Genomic DNA, 19814 nt, shown 5'->3' with positions numbered 1-19814 from the left:
TTTCAATCATAATTCTCAACCGTCAATTTAAGGAGGGGCGGGAACAAGTACAGTCTTTCATATTCTATTGGCTGGAGTACATTGTCCATCACCATCCCGAGTTGTACGTACTTCTCTGGGTGTCTGATTGCATTGTAAATCACATGACCTCTATATCAACACACAGACACCGTCATCATCGAATGCAGCTAAGCTTGGAAGCGAAGGTGAGTGTGCTGCTTTTGCACGAAGTTAGCACCTTATCCGTGATGTTTCTAGCTGTAGCCAGCGACATTGTTTTACATTTCAATTTGGCAACGGATAAAGAGATTCCTTTGATATAAGAAATTGATTAGCTAACTTCCTAACGTTATGTCAGGACGGATGATCAACAACAGCAGCAGCATAACAAAAGGCCTACCGTTTCCTATCTAACGTTAACCACCTAAACCACCGCATTCACTTTCTTTTGTGTCTCGGATGTCTTGACCGTAAATGCCCTATTTGTGGATATGACTGACATGTCCTCAATCGAGTCGTTTCTATTCTAGGAGTTGCGAGTGGTTTCTAGTTCTAGGATGGTAGCTAGCAACTGTAGCCCTAGCATGCTTTGTGGTCGTGGGCTACCGTTAACTAGCTATTTAGCCAAGTAGTTAACGTTAGCTAGCAAGCTGTTTTTCTTCATCCATTTTGAACTTCGAAGCCGTGCCAACAACACGTTTGGGTGGCTATCTTGACTAGCTAGCCCCAGACAGTGTGGCTTTGAGATCATGCATGTTTCATGCTTACATGGCCATGAGTATTACTAACGGTAGGTAGCTAGCTGACAAGCTCATTCGACATCTGGTCAGCAAAAGGAAACGTGAACTCTTTCTTGGAAACTGCCAGACATTTTGAAAGGTCGGTTCAGGCATTTGGGTAGCATTTTAGTTACAGTAGTCTCATTGTTGGCTAGCTTGCAATTCATGACTGAGATGCTAAGGTGTCACTGGTTTCCTCAACTGTTGCATTAATAAGACATGTCTTGTTCTGTCTATCTATGCAAAGGTACCTAACTATAGTTTATTGCAGCAAATCTGGTAGATGGAGAAGGAAAAGTAACTGGCCTAGACTGGTAGAGAAAAAACAGCCAATGCATCCATGGCCTTGTCTGAATCAGGAAGAGCAGCCAAACCATATTCTCAAAACAAAATGTGTTTTTGAAAAAAACTGATAACTTCTGTGGCCGAATTTTAAAATTCACTCTTCCAGTTTTGCAGAGCTTGACTGAACGTGTTACTATTGTGCAAATAAATATTTGCAATATGCAGTTCCCTCAGCATTCCTGATGGTTAAGTTTAGCACCACACATGCCTCATGAGTGTGATTGAGAGAAGCCACAATCGCACGGGGCTAAATTAGGAACATAAATATAATTTATTAAAATAGTATTTCTAAGCCACAACTGTAGGCTACCAAAGGTGATAGCCTAGTTGCAATAAACATAGACATTTGTGAAGTTTACTGTTAGGAACCTTTCTCAAACAGTTGAGTAGGGGGTTGGGCTTTGTAAGGAGATGGACAGGTTTCTTCTCTCTGGTTCCCTATCCCCATATGGGTGCTGTGATCCATGTAAACCAGAGGAATGCACCTTTTTAATAAATTACCCTGCAGTGACTCTCGTGTGATGCAAGGCCTGACCTGGCCTGCACAGCCCCCTTGCTGCTCTCTCATTCCTCAGGAAATGTCACCATCAAATGGCTGTGACAATGTGTGCCAAATGGCACCCTAATGCCTATGTAGTGCACTGACTAGGGTGCCATTTGGGATGCAAAAAGAGTGATTGTGATCCAAGGACAGGTGTGGGGGTTAGGTGCCAAGAAGCTGCTGCTTCTGAACAGTTTGACTGTCTGTCTTGTACACTGTCACCCTTCTGCTGCCTCAGCGAACAGCCACCCCCTTCTCCTGACTGGTGGGTTCTTATCAGATTGGGAGATTCCCTGACTCTTCAGTCTGGCCTTTACGATTGCAGTTACAAAAAGCAGCTAGGTCTATCTCGTCTTATCTTGTTGTCGTTAAATCACGTTTACCTAAGGGTTGGGTGGAACCGGCACCGAAGGTTTTAGCAATAAGTAGGGTTGGGTCAGGACATTGAACTCCTATTGAGTTATGTATATTGATTGAGCACTGATATGGAGTACTGGAGACCAATGGTTCCCACTTTATGTATTTTTATTTTAAGTAACTCAGTAAGGTTTTCAACTTACTCTTAAAGGTTGTAATAGTAGAATGCACAAGGTGCAATTTCGAAATTGGTTAGTGCATAATCAGTTTTCCTCTTGTCATTGCATACACTTAATATGCTGTGAAATCTGTATTAATGTATTGTGATGTTTTTAAAAATGAATAGCTGCTGCCTCCCGAGTGGCGCAGTGGTCTAAGACAGTGCTAGAGGTGTCACTACAGACCCGGGTTGTATCACAACCGGCCGTGCCCGGGAGTCCCGTAGGGCGGCGCACAATTGGCCCAGCGTCGTCCGGGTTAGGGGAGGGTTTGGCCGGGGCGGCTTGCCTTGGCTCATCGCGCTCTAGCGCCGCCTCGTGGCGGGCCGGGCGCCTGCAGGCTGACCTCGGTTGTCAGGTGAACAGTGTTTCCTCCGACACATTGGTGCGGCTGGCTTCCGGGTTAAGCAGTTGGGTGTTAAGAAGTGCGGTTTGGTGGGGCATGTTTCCGAGGGTGCATGGCTCGACCTTCGCCTCCTCCCGAGCCCGTTGGAGTTGCAGCGATGAGACGAGAGAAATTGGGGAGGGGAAAGAAAGTCTAACTGCCTTAATTTTGCTTGGCTCCAGGAAGAGTAGCTGCTGCCTTGGCAGCTAATGGGGATCCATAATAAATACAAATACCATAGAGCTATTTTATAGTTTGTCAGAAATGTGCAGATCAACTAGCCCATGTCAACTCTTTTTTTAAAATTATTATAGATTATTTATTTTTTTTAGCTAGATTGTAATGTTTGTCACTCAAATATCACATGAAGACAAGGCAACATGTGTGGAATTGCAAGAAAATGAGCTTAAACTGAAATGTTCTAGCTGCCAACAAGGGATGTGAACAGTTGGTGTCATGACCAGTGCTTGTGCCCATAGAAATAGATGTTGTGCGCGCATGGTGGACACGAGATGTTCAGTGCTGGAAGGGGGGCTTGAGTGAAAGGTTTGGGAACCCCTGCTGTAGCTTACATCAGTCTAGTGCTTGTGTACTAGATAACACTGTCTAAGCCTACTGTACTCCACTTTGTACAATGTTTGATTAAACATTTTCTTACATCTTGGCTTTTCTAATATCTTTCCACAGCCAATCAGTGATGGATCCTGTGGGATTTGGTGTTACTAACATCTTGGTTTTTCCACAGCCAATCAGTGATGGATTCCAAGCCTCGTCGGCTGCCCTTTACGGTGTCCAGCACCACGTCGTCTTATTCTTCATCCTCTTCCCCCTCCTCCCTGGGATCCAGCAGGCTCTATGGAAGATCCAGTGTCCTGAACAGTGATCGATTCACCAGGGCCACGCCCCTTAAACCTGACCTCGACCACCAGGTACTGAACTGAACACCGTACGAGAGGGAGAAAGTGTCAGGTTACATACATTTGCTGACCCTAAATGTCATTTCGTATTCCAAAAATGTTGCCGGTTAATAATAAGAACACTTCAAATATGTTTATAAAGGAAGGATAAGACTAGGCAGTTGGGACAAGTTTAGCCTGTTTTCATGAAAACCAATGTTCTCTTTAAAATAAATGCAGTCGTGTGGGTCATTATTTTCTCCCCCCAAGAATCAGGCTTTCTTTGCTGCCATCTGACTAAGGGACTGTCTGTTGCTCTGCCTCTTGGTTCCAGTCCTCTTCTCTATTTGGCTAGCTAGCCATGTTCAGAAGCAGAGAAGGTATCTGTGTACTTTAGGTGGGGCTTTTTATAGGCCAGCCTAGATTCCTGCCCGTGTGTTTTTCAGCCCGCCTGTCCTGTCAGGGACTGTGCCATTAGATAAAGTTACTACTGGGCTGTCTGTCTATTTGACTACTCTTCCAGAAGAGTCCTTGGCCCAGCTCAAATGCACAATAAACAAGTGCCTTAATTGACACATTTGCAAACATCTTTAAGTAGAATTACAGAAGGCTGTTAACATTTTGGAGTACTTTGTGAAATATTATGCCATTATAATTATCTAGCTAGCATGCAAGAATGAAGGAATAATTGGTACAAGGAGATTTATACAAATGCTTTGCAGTGTTTCCCCTATATTCATTTAGCAGTGTTAGCCTCCGCTGCTAAATCGTTGCCGCAACTCCAAAAAATAGGGGCACCCATTGATTTTGAGTCGCTCTGCTAGTTTAAGGACACGGCAGAAGCCATGGCAAAATGTGTAGAATTGCAGGAAATTAGCTTTAAAAATAAAAAATGTATCTCGGCCCCATGTCAATGTGTAGAATGGTAAGGAAATAACTTTGAGGATATCATTTTTAGTGTGTGTATATGATTTTTTTAATTGTATTTTTTTTTTTACAGCTAAATTGTCTTTGAGAGGGCCTTAACAATTTTTGGTCTTATGCCATTGGCCACGCCCACTACAATGCTAACTTTGCCATCGCTGCTGATGTAAATCCTAGGGGAAACACTGCTTTGATATGGTCTGTTTTCCCACTCTTTTCCTGTTTGGGGTGATCTTGGATTTGTATCATGTCAGCTACCCTACATTTCTCTATGTATTGACTTGCGCTGACCCCCTGTGTTTTCACGCTCCTGGTGTCTCAGAGCTCTCGGTTCCTCAGCTCGACCAGGAACTACAGTAGCTCTGACAGCTGCCACTCCAGCTGGAAATCCCCTCTGACTACCTCCTCTGTCTCCTACGATCGCTCCTGGGCTGAGTCCTCACTGAGCAGCCGCAGCAAACTGGTAAACTCACGATAGAATGGGATCTTGTTCATTAGGGCACTAAGCTAATATATGGAATTGTTTTAACATGGTCATACCGTGAATCATTTAGCTATTTGATTTAGAATTTTAGGACCCCTTTAGCTATCAAAAAAATAAAAGATTGGATAAAATATAGAATTTGGCCTATACTATTATAGCCCATAGAAACAAATTGAATAAAACATTTTTATAAATGGCAAAAGACAGTCAAAAAATATTTATCATAAGGATTAAGGTTCTGAAGTGCCTGTCCTATATCTAGGAGATATGAGAGCTTGGGAAATTGTTATTTCATTTTTTTACCTTCAGATGAGTCTTGTGGCACTCATGGGGGCGTAGAGCAAAACTGAGAACACCATCGTTTGAGTCTCCCTTAGTTTGGACGCTACGTTTTGTGAGAAGACCGTTTTTAAAATGTTATTATTTCATTTTTTAAAACCTTTTTTCGGGATGTCTCATGGTCTGACCAACACCGCTGTAGCTCTGCCACCTTCCACCGCAGATGCGGAAGGCCGACATTGGCGGATGCGGTGGATTGAGATGCAGCCAATGCTGTCGCTAACATAAACTGACAGATTTTGATGGGGATTTGTTTTAAATTGTTACTTAGATTACACGTGTGTCAATAGACTTGAGGATTAAACAGTTTGCCTTTTAGGTTTTGATAGTGATATTACTGATGCACAGTGCCAAGTTTCAAGTTCAAAGTGCCGTTCAAGCCCATTTTGATTCATGTGATGGTATTCTGTGGGTTGTTTTATCAGACTGATTCAGAGCGAAGACTGGGGACGTACTCAGGACTTCTCAGCAACACAACTGATGATGGGGATACCAAACGGGCCAAACTGTCCTATACCAACAGAGCTGCATATACAAGAAGCCCATCCTCCTCTGTGACTGGCTCCTCCTACTCCAGCAGTGTCCTCAGCAGAGACTCTGGTATCTGACCCCTGGTTCAAGAGTTACAAATGTTTTCAGTCTCTTTCCTTGAGCCCTTTTTAATGTATGAAAATACCTGGCAAATGTTTTTTTAAGTGAACTTTTCCTTTTACTATACTGCTGTTAGTTTCCATACACTTGATGAATGCAGGTCTTGTGATAATCATGCATAAAATCATGACCATTGCTTTGAGTGATAATAATGATATTAAATCTTCCGTTGTTATACTTATGACATTGATTAAGCATCTTAATGATTCCTAAATCCTTCGTGGTTTAGCCAACTTATCTTTTCCATCATGCAGCTGAATAACAAACTGGCACCTTGTGTTTAGATTTGTCGTCGTGGAAGTCGTACCGGCCTCTGTCCAGGTCGTCATCCTCCTCCTCCTCTTCATCCTCCTCTTCCTCCTCAGAGCCCCTGTGGTCCAGAAGGGAGCTGGAGAAGAGGACTGAGGGGAGGAGTCTGTCCAGTGTGGCTGACAGCAGCTATAGGAGCTCTGGACTCGGCTCATCCCTGTGTACGTTCTCACACGCACACATAGTGGCTCATTTGTTTGCGTTGACTTACAAATCTATTGACACATTTATGCACACATTCAATCATAAAACTGAAACCGCTACATACTCGCACGCAAACATAATACTGACACGCATGCAACCGCTAATGTGGACATGTTTGTTTTAGACCGGCCAGACCGTGTGACCTCCACCTATGCCCAGGGGGCACGGCCCAAGGAGGCCCTCTACTCTTCCTCTAGCAGGGAGAGCAGCTCCCTCAGCCGCCACCTCTCTTCCACCTACCAGCGCTCCCCACTGGCCCGAGACTCCTCCACCTCCCGGACCACCGGCCACTCCCTGACCACCTCTACCCTCCGCACCACCAAGGAGCCCACTGAGAGCCCAGAGCCCACTCTAGGAGTCTCCGTCTCCTCTCGCCCCTCTTGGTACACAACCCCCTCAGCAAGACGGGAGGCCCGGGACTCCAGCCACCCTCCCTCTGCGCCAACCGCCACCCCCAGGACAACCCCAGAGGGTGGCGAGGCATCCGATGGTCGTCGCTCCACCCGCCGTCTCCTCTCCCGCCTCTTCTCTCGGCGCTCCAGCCAGGACTCAAGCGGCTCCAGCTCTGGCTCCGCCTCCCGCTCCTTCGACTCGGCCGAGGACAGCCCTGTGTTTGGAGAAGGCCCCAACCACGCATCCGTGGTTACCAGTGAGGAGAGCGTCCGACCCGTGAGCGTGGAACCTGTTCCCATAGGCTCTGACGCGGCCCAGGCCTTTGCCTTCCTGAGGCGTCGCAGACAGGGCCTGTCCCCGGTCCAGGAGGGCCAGACCCAGCGTGCCCCGGAGCCCCAGCCTGGCCTGGAGGCCTGGAGAGGGGGCAGCACCACTGGTGTTGGAAGTAGTATTAGTACTTCAGGTTCCTCCTGGCTGTCGTCTTCCATCCAGACCCGCTGCACTCCTCTCTTCTCCCGCCGTAGAAGAGAAGGACGGGACGAAAGCGCTCGCCTGGCGTCTGGCGCCGACGAGGATTACCGTGGTACCCAGTTCCCCCTCAGGAGGAGAGACACCCCCGAGGCCAAGGCTGACGAAGATGAGGATGATGAGGAAGACGAAGAGGAAGTTGCGGCGGCAGCCTCTGGGGCGATGGGTGCTAGCGCCGCCCTACAGGAGGAGTTGAGAGACATGGCGGGGAGTAGTCAGCGTTTGGCGAGGTTCATGAGCAACCCGTTGTTCCGCGTCCACGACAACGTCATGATCGCCGTGGACATGACAGGTGCCGCCAGGAGCCAACCGGAGGGCCAGGAGAAGCCCACCTCCTCCAGAGACCCTGAGAGACTGAGGAAGATCCAGGAGAGGTGGGGATGCTGACTGGGGAGTGGGCTGAACCTGCATGCTTATTGTGTCCCACCCCCTGTTGTACATAGCACTGTCCATGTGTTGTCCATCGTCTTTATTGTGGCCACGCTCGTCTTGTCATTCTAATGCCTCTTTTGGATGGACCACCGCTTTTAATTATTTTACTCAGTCATTTTTCTCTGATTTGAAAGGTTTATTTACAGTTATCAACCATTCTCTCTCTCCCCTGTAGCCTGCTGTTGGAGGACTCTGACGAGGAGGAAGGGGACCTGTGTCGTATTTGCCAAATGGGTGAGGAGTCTCCCTCCAACCCTCTGATCGAGCCCTGCCGCTGCACAGGCAGTCTGCAGTATGTTCACCAGGACTGCATCAAGAAGTGGCTGCGTTCCAAAATCAGCTCTGGTAAGATTTCTTTTCCTCTCTGACCTCAACAAATGATTTCTTCCCCTCGGTGTATTATGCATTTATCGTACATTCTTGCCGTCTTTCACTCTTGTCCAGGCACTAATCTGGAAGCCATCACCACGTGTGAGCTGTGCAAAGAAAAGCTGCACCTGAACATTGAGAACTTTGACATCAACGAGCTACACAGGACACATGAGAAGGTGAGGGGACGTTCAGTTAACCCCAGACAGTCATCTCCTAGTCAGCCATTATCTAACTGTTAGACTGTGAATGGGGAAACGTTCCGCAGAAAATCACTCCTGTGCTGCTCATTCAACTGTAGAATACCAGAATGGGACACTAAAAACAACTGTTACGTAAAACTTTTAAGGTTTAACCTCCTAGGACCCAGTCTTAACTTGAGCTTAACGCATATCTGCAGTTTTAAGTGATCGCTTCCTTACTTTCTTTCCCTTTCCGTCCAGTCTGAGTATGAGTTCATCAGTTGTGGCCTTTACCTGGTGGTGTTGCTTCACCTGTGTGAGCAGAGGTTCTCTGATGTGCTGGGAGCTGCCAACGACGCCGGGGTAAGAGCCTGCAGTCGACACCACCATGCAAAACCAATTCTAAACCTCATTCATTTACACTGGGCGCAGAGAAGTCATTTTGAATGTTAAGCCCCAGGTTCTTCTTTGGCCGTATAATTCACTTACTATTGTATTGGGGGGGAAATACTTAATTCAAATGTAGTAGGATTCAGTGTTTAAAAGAAACAAATATTTTCCCCCTCTTTCGCTCAGTTTTTCAACCTGGCAAGAACCCTTCACGAACACATGGACAATCTTGAAAGTACGTTCTTGAATAATTTCTCCCCAATGCTGTGTATACGTTTTGGTAACTTGATATGAGGCTGTTAGTCAAACTACCCCCCCCCCCCACCACTGTTACTGAATTGATGGGTAAGTATTTGATTATATTGACGTTCTCTGATGTTAAAGGCCCATACGTGTGAAAGTACAAATGCATTTCCACACGTAGCATGATGAGCTCTGCACATATTTTTGTTGCCCGGCAACACTTCTGTGAATAATTACCCTTCAGTTAGCTATGCACAAGGTCCTCTCAGTAGAGGTTATTAGATGGTTTGATATCATGGTGTGCACTGCAGTATTCATCACTGACAATTAAATGGTCTTACTATTTTACCTTTGAACACGTTCTAAACTAAAAGATACTTTTTTGCAGCTGTTTATTCAAAAATAAGTAATGTCATAGACTGCTAATAAACTAGTGTCCGAATTGACTGATCATTTTTCCCTCCGCTGCAGGCTCTTATGGGGAATCGGACGAAGAGGTGGTTGATACCCGGCCGTCAATTGATTTCTGTGACCTCGATGAAGACCTTGAAGAGGAGTACAATTGACCGAAAGAAAGAGCGAAGGGGATAAGGAAAAATAGATGACAAGCAGAAGCAGAAGAATTGGAGTCACCTGCCAGTAGCAACCCATTCTGCTGCTCTGTTTCATCTCATGTGATTTTACTGAGTGCAATGGCTTGTGAGATTTTTTTTTTTTAAGCCAACGCCAAGTAGATGGGAAGTCACTCCTGACGTAGAGGTAACGATGTCATATATGCAGACTGTCTTTATACCCCCCCCCCCCCCCCCCCCCTTTTGTTAATTTCATCTTCCTTTAGGTCTCCAGATTTGAGTGCGCTTTATTCTGTTAAAATTCAAGATGTCTTTTTGAACTGTTATACCACGAGTGCTTTAAATGTTTACTGATCTACAAAAGCAGATCCGGCCACCGTGGTGAGATATTGTGTAAAAAAAATAAAAAAAAGATCCTGAACATGACACTGGTTCATTAGTTTAGCAGGTTGGGAGAAAGGGAAGGGCTGTTTAGGGAAGAATATATAAAGTGGCAAATGATTCCCTTTACTGTTTCTTTTCCTTTTTGAAGTAAAAAAAAAAAGTTAAAGAAAGTGACTTTACTTTTTACAGCTGAATAATTGACAGTTTGTTCTGGTTTTGTCTGTTTTCAATGTCTGCGGTATGAAAATGCTATTTTGCTTGACCCTAAAACTTATTTTCATTTAATTATTGCAATAAAGTTTTGAATGTACATGTGTTTTCAGACATTTCATTCAACAAAACTGAACAAGGACAATGATGTTAATATAGGAAGTAGGGTTAAAAATCTGTTAATGTGTAAGCAATTTCAACAATTGCTCCTCAATAGCCTCCTCTAGACGAGGATACTTAGGTGTATCCTACTGAGAAGAGTTTTGTAATCTGCCTCACCCCCTTCAGAATTTTTTATTTTTTTTAAGGCTAAAAGCATGCACACGTTTAAACGATACACTAGTCATCTTTATAAAATGTCTGGCACAACTAGCTACATTTGTTTTTACCACTTTATACATTTTGGGATTCCTCCTGTAAATGTAATTTGCATGTGCTAGTGGCGTTGTTTCATTTCATTAAAGTGCATTTGTTTCCTGGACCAGGTAGTTGAGCAAAATCAATTGACAATCTCCCATAAACTTTTTTGTGAAGTGTTATTGGCAAGATTTGAACCTGTGACCTGGTCCCTTGTGGACGGCACAATCTGCGTTGACAGGTTTGAAGCTGTTCAATCAAAGTTAGGTTAGAAGATTAGACATGTAATTCGTTTATAATGTTTGGTATGGTTGGAAACAAGTAACTTTGCAGGTCGCAACCTGTATGTAATGCCCTACCAACCGTAAGCCTTTTATTTTTTCTACATGCATCTGTATAATCTGCCCACTGAGCTTTCATCCAACCAATCACATTAGTTCAGTTTTAAATCAGAGCTTCCCTCATCACAAGGTTGTGTTCCTCTGCTCAGATGTTGTGGACGCATACCAGATCTTCCATGCCTGGATAGGGTTTTCACGTATCGGCTAACCACATGTTCTAGCAGTCTGGTGCCCGGCTACACAGTTGGTGTGGCACGGAACGATTGGTTGACGCATGCAATGTCTGAGCAGGGGAACGCAACCCTTGATTGATGCAAGGATTCAATCCCAAATTGTAGAGGAGCTCTGTAGCGCCTTGAATTAGGGAAGCTCCTCTGCAGAATTACAGAGCTTAATTATTCCTTTCTCGATTCCTTGTGTCCTCTGTCCTTGCCTCCTCCAAACAAAGTTCATACGAGTTATTATGGTAGGTCAGTGATACCCACGTCCTCAACAACAAAAATGACAGGACCCAGCCCCTAAAGACAAACCTATTTTATTGGAAGACCATTTCTATTTCCATATTTGACCAGAGGAGTGGATGGTCTGCTTGGGATAAATGTAGATATGAGGATACTCTTGAACATTTTCGGAATGGTAATCCTAGTTAACAAGCATTGTTGCAAGGCAGAGCCAAATAAAGTCCAGAGGAATGTCCAGGTTATCGACATACACAATATTCAAAAAACATCTTTGGCTTAGATTCTCAAAAAAAAAAAAAAAAAAAGACAATTGAAATATTTACAAAGCATTTACAGCAGCTGTGTGTGCAGTTTGAGGCCTCAGCAAGCAGCGACCTTTGAAAACATTAACCCCAAATTAACACCCCTAAAACTTCAACTCCCAAACAAGACAACTATTGTGCTTGAACGTGGCAGAAACAACTGCTAAGGCATTATTCACGATAAAACGTTTCAATTTAAAGTGCAAATGTTCTCAGTAGTTTGAGTGCATAGGAGAGGAAGGTTATAGTCATAATGACAAAGAGAATGCACCTAAGGCATTTACAGTTGGAATGAATTGCATGTCGTTGAAATGGCCAAATGGCAAATGAGAATGCATGCCACTATCCAAATTGTCTAAGGAAGTGTGTGTTGGACTGCATTAGCTAGAGTACCAGTATTAGACCTTAAATTATTTCAAAAATGATGAAAATATGTCACGCTAATAAAGATTATAGTTCTATTAATAACAGTGCCATGATGCAGTTGTTCCTTCGTCGATGACCATCAGTGAAAAGTACGTCTTCCTCCATTACAAAATAATCACAAAGAGTGAACACAGAAAAACATCAGTGCTTACGAGAAGGAAAAATACCCTGACAACAAGCATCACGTTTCCAGTGACTTTTTTGTCAACCCAAAGTCCATCAACACTGCAGCAACTGCTCAATGTGGCAGCTCCTTCTCTAAAATAATCATTGTAAAGTTCATTAAAACATTAGGTAAAAAAAATAATAAAAAAAATGCTAGTTTGGGGATTTTCAAAATCCTTTTGCCAATATTTACAATGTCACAGAAAATGCTAAAAAAAAGCCTGCTTGGGAATTTATACAAATAAATAAAGTTGTCTTTTAAAATGAAAAGGCAGCCAGGTTTCAGTTTGCTGCATAATAATATTTCCATACTGAATAATGTAGGCAAATAACTGCTTCTTTAAGCTGCATAGATAGAAGTCAAGACAAGTCTCACTCTGCATCTATAATACTAGTGCTGTCAGCATCATCAATGGTTCTCCTGTAGCGCACGGTGGAGTTGAATCTGGCCTTGCTCTTCTTATAAACGACGAAGCCGATGGTCGCCAGGAGGGCGGTGAGGACGACCAGGAAGAAGACCAGAGCCACTGGGACGTTCCCTGACCCTAGAGGCAACACAGCCCGTCAGAAACACATCTCCAAACTGGCAAAGAAAGTGCCTGTTTCAAGCACATCAATGTTTACAAATATATAATAACCATAGCGAAGCCGGGGAAATCTATGAGCCATATACAATCAACTCTTGTTACATGCAATAGCTTGGAGCGGTCATCAGAGCATGCTGCTATCCACATAGTAAAAATAAGTATGTATGAGTTGGGACTGGTGAACCATTGCACTTTAGTACTCACGTGCGGGTACTTTGCAGACGATGCGGCTGTGGCTGTCCTTGCAGCTGACTCTGCTCCAGATGCCTCCGTCTGCAGACACCATGACAGCACAAGAGTTCTGCTGGGTCGCTGTCTTCACCCCACTAGCAGAACCCTTGGTCTCCCAGTTAGAGAAGGCCAGAGAGGAACCGTCCACCCAGCCCACTGGCTGACCTGGAAGACAGAGGAAACACAGAAGCATTACTGATTCTATTCTGAGTTAAAATAGACTACTTTATTTGAGTATAATGTACTGTATTGGCATGTAGAATTTTTATGTATTTTAAAGTGCCTGACTTTCCAAATGAAGTGCACACAGAACTTCCTAGGATGGAGCATACTGTCCAATATAAATATGTCTCATAACATCCGTATACGGTAATAAGTAACAAGCCTATCCTATTGTACTGGTCAGGTCAGTTTACCTTGTTTGTCCAGGTCCATGCCGAGCCACACCCTACTGGTGATGAGAGGGTTGTCTGCCATGTAGCCAGAGACAAAGTCATTCTCCTCTTTGGTCATTATGGTCAGCAGCTGTGCATCTGTCAATCAAAGGCAAAAAGGAGGCATACATGCACTGCACTATAAGTAAGAAACCACATGATTTGATCATGGTGTACTAATTAAGCAATAAGGCCTGAGGGGGTGTGGTATATGGCCAATATACCACGGCTAAGGGCTGTTCTTAAGCATGACACAACGCAGAGTGCCTGGATGTAGCCCTTAGCCGTGGTATATTAGCCATGTACCAAAAACCCCCGAGGTGCCTTATTGCTATTATAAACTGGTTACCAATGTAATTAGAATAAACATTTGGAGGGTGCTTATATTTGTCCTGTTACACACAGGTCTGTAATGGAAATGTGTTGTTTTTTGCATATCCCAACTCCCCCTGAGACCCGCAGGGAGTAGGGTCATGCCCTGGGTCGCCATTGTACAGCACTACTGGAGCAATTAGGGCTAAGTACCTTGCTCAAGGGCACAGCGACAGATTGATTTCATATTTATTTTACCTTGTCAGCTCCGGTTTTGGAACATGCAAACCTTTCAGTTACTGGTCCAATGCTCTAACCTCGAAGGCTACCTGCCGCTTGAACAGTAAAAAGTAATTTTTGTCATACCCTTGGTATAAGGACTGATATACCACGGCTGTCAGCCAATCAGCATTCAGGGCTCGAGCCACCCAGTTTATAATATCTGATATACCCCAGCTTTCACATAATCAGCATCTAGGAACCAAACTATCCGGTTTATAAGAGTAAATATGAAATACTTGTATTTAATCAGGTTGGTTATAGAGAAACCATTCTCTTACCATAACAACCTAACCCAAGATGCTGCAATGTTAATGTTATGCAATGTTATACGCAACTTATATACAATAATACAGAAATATATTCCGTGTCAAATAGGAGAGATAGTGGGTGACTTACCAAGCCTTTCACAGATACTCTTGGCATCCTCCATGCTGTACACAGAGTAGTTATAGAAGGTCATGTCAAAAGCATAGCAGTGGTCCTGGTGCTCAACCCACTTAGACGAGCCACTGCTCTGAGGGCAGTTGTTGGCCACCTGGTGAGCTGCGAGGTTCGATCCTGATTCAGACAAACAAAAACAGATGACATCAGAGGGATTTATTTTATGGAATCTTAAAAGATTGGTGTGTATACTATGCAAAAAAATCGGCTCAGATCGCTCATTGACATCAATGTCTTCTTAACACAAGAATTCAAGTTGTGTGTATAATAAATAAATACTAATAGGGTAGGTACTACAACTGTAGGCCTGGGTCTTACTCTGAGTGGTGATGTAATACTAATAGGGTAGGTTCTAAGACCGTAGGACTGGGTCTTACTCTGAGTGGTGGTGGTGATGTAATAGGCTAGGTACTAGGACTGGGTCTTACTCTGAGTGGTGGTGGTGATGGTGATGGTGGTGATGTAATAGGCTAGGTACTAGGACTGGGTCTTACTCTGAGTGGTGGTGGTGACGTAATAGACTAGGTACTAGGACTGGGTCTTACTCTGATGGTGGTGACGTAATAGACTAGGTACTAGGACTGGGTCTTACTCTGAGTGGGGGTGGTGATGGTGGTGATGTAATAGACTAGGTACTAGGACTGGGTCTTACTCTGAGTGGTGATGTAATACTAATAGGGTAGGTACTAAGACTGTAGGACCGGGTCTTACTCTGAGTTGGGGTGGTGATGGTGGTGATGTAATAGACTTGTTAATAGGACTGGGTCTTACTCTGAGTGGTGGTGGTGATGGTAGTGATGTAATAGTCTAGGTACTAGGACTGGGTCTTACTCTGAGTGGGGGTGGTGATGGTGGTGATGTAATATGCTAGGTACTAGGACTGGGTCTTACTCTGAGTGGTGATGTAATACTAATAGGGTAGGTACTAAGACTGTAGGACCGGGTCTTACTCTGAGTGGTGGTGGTGGTGGTGATGGTGGTGATGTTATAGGCTAGGTACTAGGACTGGGTCTTACTCTGAGTGGTGGTGGTGATGGTGGTGATGTAATAGGCTAGGTAATGGGACTGGGTCTTACTCTGAGTTGGGGTGGTGATGGTGGTGATGTAATATGCTAGGTACTAGGCCTGGGTCTTACTCTGAGTGGTGGTGGTGATGGTGGTGATGTTATAGGCTAGGTACTAGGACTGGGGCTTACTCTGAGTGGTGGTGGTGATGGTGGTGATGTAATATGCTAGGTAATAGGACTGGGTCTTACTCTGAGTGGGGGTGGTGATGTAATAGACTAGGTACTAGGACTGGGTCTTACTCTGAGTGGGGGTGGTGATGTAATATGCTAGGTAATAGGACTGGGTAATACTCTAAGTGGTGATGGTGTTGATATAATAGGCTAGGTACTAGGCCTTGGTCTTACTCTGAGTGGGGGTGGTGATGGTGGTGATGAAATAGACTAGGTACTAGGACTGGGTCTTACTCTGAGTGGTGGTGGTGATGGTGGTGATGTAACACAATAGGTACTAGGACTGGGTGTTACTCTGAGTGGGGGTGGTGATGGTGGTGATGTAATATGCTAGGTAATAAGACTGGGTCTTACTCTGAGTTGGGGTGGTGATGGTGTTGATGTAATAGGCTAGGTAATAGGACTGGGTATTACTCTAAGTGGGGATGGTGGTGATATATCAGGCTAGGTACTAGGACTTGGTCTTACTCTGAGTGGGGGTGGTGATGTAATAGAATAGGTACTAGGGCTGGGTCTTACTCTGAGTGGTGATGGTGGTGATGTAATATGCTAGGTAATAGGACTGGTTCTTACTCTGAGTGGTGATGGTGTTGATATAATAGGCCAGGTACTAGGACTGGGTCATACTCTGAGTGGGGGTGGTGATGTAATATGCTAGTTAATAGGACTGGGTCTTACTCTGAGTGGGGGTGATGATGTTGGTGATGTAATATGCTAGGTAATAGGACTGGGTATTACTCTAAGTGGGGATGGTGGTGATATATCAGGCTAGGTACTAGGACTTGGTCTTACTCTGAGTGGGGGTGGTGATGTAATAGAATAGGTACTAGGACTGGGTCTTACTCTGAGTGGGGGTGGTGATGGTGGTGATGTAATATGCTAGGTAATAAGACTGGGTCTTACTCTGAGTTGGGGTGGTGATGGTGTTGATGTAATAGGCTAGGTAATAGGACTGGGTATTACTCTAAGTGGGGATGGTGGTGATATATCAGGCTAGGTACTAGGACTTGGTCTTACTCTGAGTGGGGGTGGTGATGTAATAGAATAGGTACTAGGACTGGGTCTTACTCTGAGTGGTGATGGTGGTGATGTAATATGCTAGGTAATAGGACTGGTTCTTACTCTGAGTGGTGATGGTGTTGATATAATAGGCCAGGTACTAGGACTGGGTCATACTCTGAGTGGGGGTGGTGATGTAATATGCTAGTTAATAGGACTGGGTCTTACTCTGAGTGGGGGTGATGATGTTGGTGATGTAATATGCTAGGTAATAGGACTGGGTATTACTCTAAGTGGGGATGGTGGTGATATATCAGGCTAGGTACTAGGACTTGGTCTTACTCTGAGTGGGGGTGGTGATGTAATAGAATAGGTACTAGGACTGGGTCTTACTCTGAGTGGGGGTGGTGATGGTGGTGATGTAATAGGCTAGGTACTAGGACTGGGTCTTACTCTGTGTGGGGGTGGTGATGTTGGTGATGTAATATGCTAGGTAATAGGACTGGGTATTACTCTAAGTGGGGATGGTGGTGATATAATAGGCTAGGTACTAGGACTTGGTCTTACTCTGAGTGGGGGTGGTGATGTAATAGGCTAGGTACTAGGACTGGGTCTTACTCTGAGTGGGGGTGGTGATGGTGGTGATGTAATAGGCTAGGTACTAGGACTGGGTCTTACTCTGTGTGGGGGTGGTGATGTTGGTGATGTAATATGCTAGGTAATAGGACTGGGTATTACTCTAAGTGGGGATGGTGGTGATATAATAGGCTAGGTACTAGGACTGGGTCTTACTCTGTGTGGGGGTGGTGGTGATGTAATAGGCTAGGTACTAGGACTGGGTCTTACTCTGAGTGGGGGTGGTGATAGTGGTCATGTAATAGGCTAGGTACTAGGACTGGGTCTTACTCTGTGTGGGGGTGGTGGTGATGTAATAGGCTAGGTACTAGGACTGGGTCTTACTCTGTGTGGGGGTGGTGATGGTGATGTAATAGGCTAGGTACTAGGACTGGGACTTACTCTGAGTGGGGGTGGTGGTGGTGGTGTAATAGGCTAGGTAATATGACTGGTTCTTACCCTGAGTGGGGGTGGTGGTAGTGGTGTAATAGGCTAGGTAATATGACTGGATCTTACTCTGAGTGGGGGTGGTGATGGTGGTGTAATAGGCTAGGTAATATGACTGGGTCTTACCCTGAGTGGGGGTGGTGGTGGTGGTGGTGGTGTAATAGGCTAGGTAATATGACTGGGTCTTACCCTGAGTGGGGGTGGTGGTGGTGGTGTAATAGGCTAGGTAATATGACTGGGTCTTACCCTGAGTGGGGGTGGTGGTGGTGGTGTAATAGGCTAGGTAATATGACTGGATCTTACTCTGAGTGGGGGTGGTGGTGGTGGTGTAATAGGCTAGGTAATATGACTGGATCTTACTCTGAGTGGGGGTGGTGGTGGTGGTGTAATAGGCTAGGTAATATGACTGGATCTTACTCTGAGTGGGGGTGGTGGTGGTGGTGTAATAGGCTAGGTAATATGACTGGGTCTTACCCTGAGTGGGGGTGGTGGTGGTGGTGTAATAGGCTAGGTAATATGACTGGGTCTTACTCTGAGTGGGGGTGGTGGTGGTGGTGTAATAGGCTAGGTAATATGACTGGATCTTACTCTGAGTGGGGGTGGTGATGGTGGTGTTGTAGCAGATGGCTCCGTCCAGCTTGGCATTGCAGTCCCTTCTCATCCAGGTGCCATGGGGAGTGATGTACACACAAACACCCTGAGGGTCTGAGCTGGACCTGACAACAGTGTCAGAGAGTCCCGCCTGACTGTAGTGATACTTAGTCCCATCGGACCACTCATAGGACTGAGAGCCACTAGCCTGCGCAGAGAGGTGAGGGAGATGCAATATTATTCAACAAACTTCACACTAGAGGTGCTTAGCAAATGTTGCATTTAATGTCTACCTGCCGTTTAACTAAATTGCTGCAAAAGATGACGTTATTCTCAATAGAAATGGCCGCCGTGTTAGTGGCATTGTGGCTAAGCTCCCTTACATCCTGACTGGACAGACCGATCCACAGCGGGAAGCCGTCTCGCTTGGCGATAAGCTCCATGTGAGCGTTGTGCCCGGTGTCATGCACGCTGGCCAGGTGTCCGTTGCCGCGGCCACACTCCTCCAGAGCCTGGAACCAGCTCAACTTCCTGGTTATCACGTGGTAGCTCAGGTTGCCATAGCGCTCAAAGTCCCTGGCCGACTGATTGTATTCGTCCTTAGAGTCTTGGGGACGAATAAAATGTGTTAATAGAGTCAATCAAGTGCAAAATGTATTATTTAGTTGTCATTTTTTATTTTTTATAGTACTCCTTGTGAATAGGTGAAGTATGTTTGTCTGAATGGGGTCTACCAACCTTTATCCAGTTTGCAGGCCACGATGCTTCTCTGCTTGAAGGGACTGAAGTGGCGTTTGTTGGTGAATATCTCCCAGACTCCCTCAGCGTTGAGACCAGCCATGAACTCATCGCTGGCTGAGACACTTGGTCTTCCATCGACCCAGTTAGAGTACTGGACGTTGGTACCGTCATACCACTTCATCTGGTTATCTACCAAAGACAGGAGCAACCACTTGACATGACACATTTATTACACGTTTCATCACACAACAATACAACGATGATCAATGAGTAAGCTTCAGCCTCGATGATCCAGTAGACATTTTACAATGATCCAATTCAGCGTATCCTCATAATATAGGGCAATGAATGATAATATGAAAGTCCAAACAGCAGCTCAAACATAAGGACTAACTGTCCATGCTGAGTGTTGGGGAGATGAATATGGGGAACCCAGTCCAGTCCACTCACCATTGTCATCGTTGAACACCCCTAGCCAGACAAACTGCACCAGGTCTTTGAAGGGAAGGAGCTGCTCCTTCACAAACTCATTCTCCACTAAATTCCTGATGGTCAGGATGTCTGCATCAGCATCTGAGAAGAACATCAACCGGTAACACTTCATAAAGACTTTATTACTTGTACATAAGCAGTGCGTACGTTTAATTAATAAACACCTTCAATCAGAGCACAGATGAAGTCTGTTTTGACCAGGCATCAATGTCAATTT

General features: G+C 45.0%; 2 protein-coding genes across 5 annotated transcripts in view; one reads left to right on the top strand and one right to left on the bottom strand.

Annotated features, from left to right (window-relative positions):
- The first annotated feature begins 147 nt into the window (after positions 1–147).
- Positions 148–10235, top strand: LOC120033733 (E3 ubiquitin-protein ligase MARCHF7-like). Of its 4 annotated transcripts, none has more exons than XM_038980179.1 (11): positions 148–206; positions 3371–3554; positions 4768–4908; positions 5694–5868; positions 6204–6389; positions 6557–7727; positions 7961–8130; positions 8230–8333; positions 8598–8699; positions 8913–8961; positions 9441–10235. In XM_038980179.1, the coding sequence occupies exons 2-11, from the start codon at positions 3381–3383 to the stop codon at positions 9533–9535; spliced, it is 2367 nt and encodes a 788-aa protein (XP_038836107.1). In that variant the 5' UTR covers positions 148–206; positions 3371–3380; the 3' UTR covers positions 9536–10235. The 4 variants fall into 4 exon arrangements, with proteins under 4 accessions (XP_038836107.1, XP_038836110.1, XP_038836109.1 ...); XM_038980180.1 differs by lacking the exon at positions 148–206 and adding an exon at positions 238–790; XM_038980182.1 differs by lacking the exon at positions 4768–4908.
- Positions 10236–11352: 1117 nt separating this feature from the next.
- The window catches only part of LOC120033734 (lymphocyte antigen 75-like), a 39329-nt gene continuing 30867 nt past the window's right edge, over positions 11353–19814 (bottom strand). Inside the window, exons 28-35 of the mRNA XM_038980183.1 lie at positions 19556–19678; positions 19103–19294; positions 18748–18971; positions 18362–18572; positions 14430–14591; positions 13422–13538; positions 12979–13170; positions 11353–12732 (exon numbers count right to left, since the gene is read on the bottom strand). Of these exons, the coding sequence (XP_038836111.1) occupies positions 12560–12732; positions 12979–13170; positions 13422–13538; positions 14430–14591; positions 18362–18572; positions 18748–18971; positions 19103–19294; positions 19556–19678 (1394 nt within the window). The 3' untranslated portion in view covers positions 11353–12559. The remainder of the gene's footprint in view (positions 12733–12978; positions 13171–13421; positions 13539–14429; positions 14592–18361; positions 18573–18747; positions 18972–19102; positions 19295–19555; positions 19679–19814) is intronic.

This window comes from Salvelinus namaycush, chromosome 40 (genome assembly GCF_016432855.1).
Source record: "Salvelinus namaycush isolate Seneca chromosome 40, SaNama_1.0, whole genome shotgun sequence".
Taxonomy (NCBI): domain Eukaryota; kingdom Metazoa; phylum Chordata; class Actinopteri; order Salmoniformes; family Salmonidae; genus Salvelinus; species Salvelinus namaycush.
Note: the sequence above shows the minus strand (reverse complement) of the source record. Positions and strands in the feature narration are given on the sequence as shown.

What these genes read in the sequence shown, in the direction of transcription:
- LOC120033733 (XM_038980179.1), top strand. Translation starts at nt 3,381, where the DNA reads ATGGATTCCAAGCCTCGTCGGCTGCCCTTTACGGTGTCCAGCACCACG. An exon ending in TGAGCAGCCGCAGCAAACTG is followed by an intron (nt 4,909 to 5,693) that starts GTAAACTCACGA and finishes TTGTTTTATCAG; the next exon opens with ACTGATTCAGAGCGAAGACT. An exon ending in ACACATGGACAATCTTGAAA is followed by an intron (nt 8,962 to 9,440) that starts GTACGTTCTTGA and finishes CCTCCGCTGCAG; the next exon opens with GCTCTTATGGGGAATCGGAC.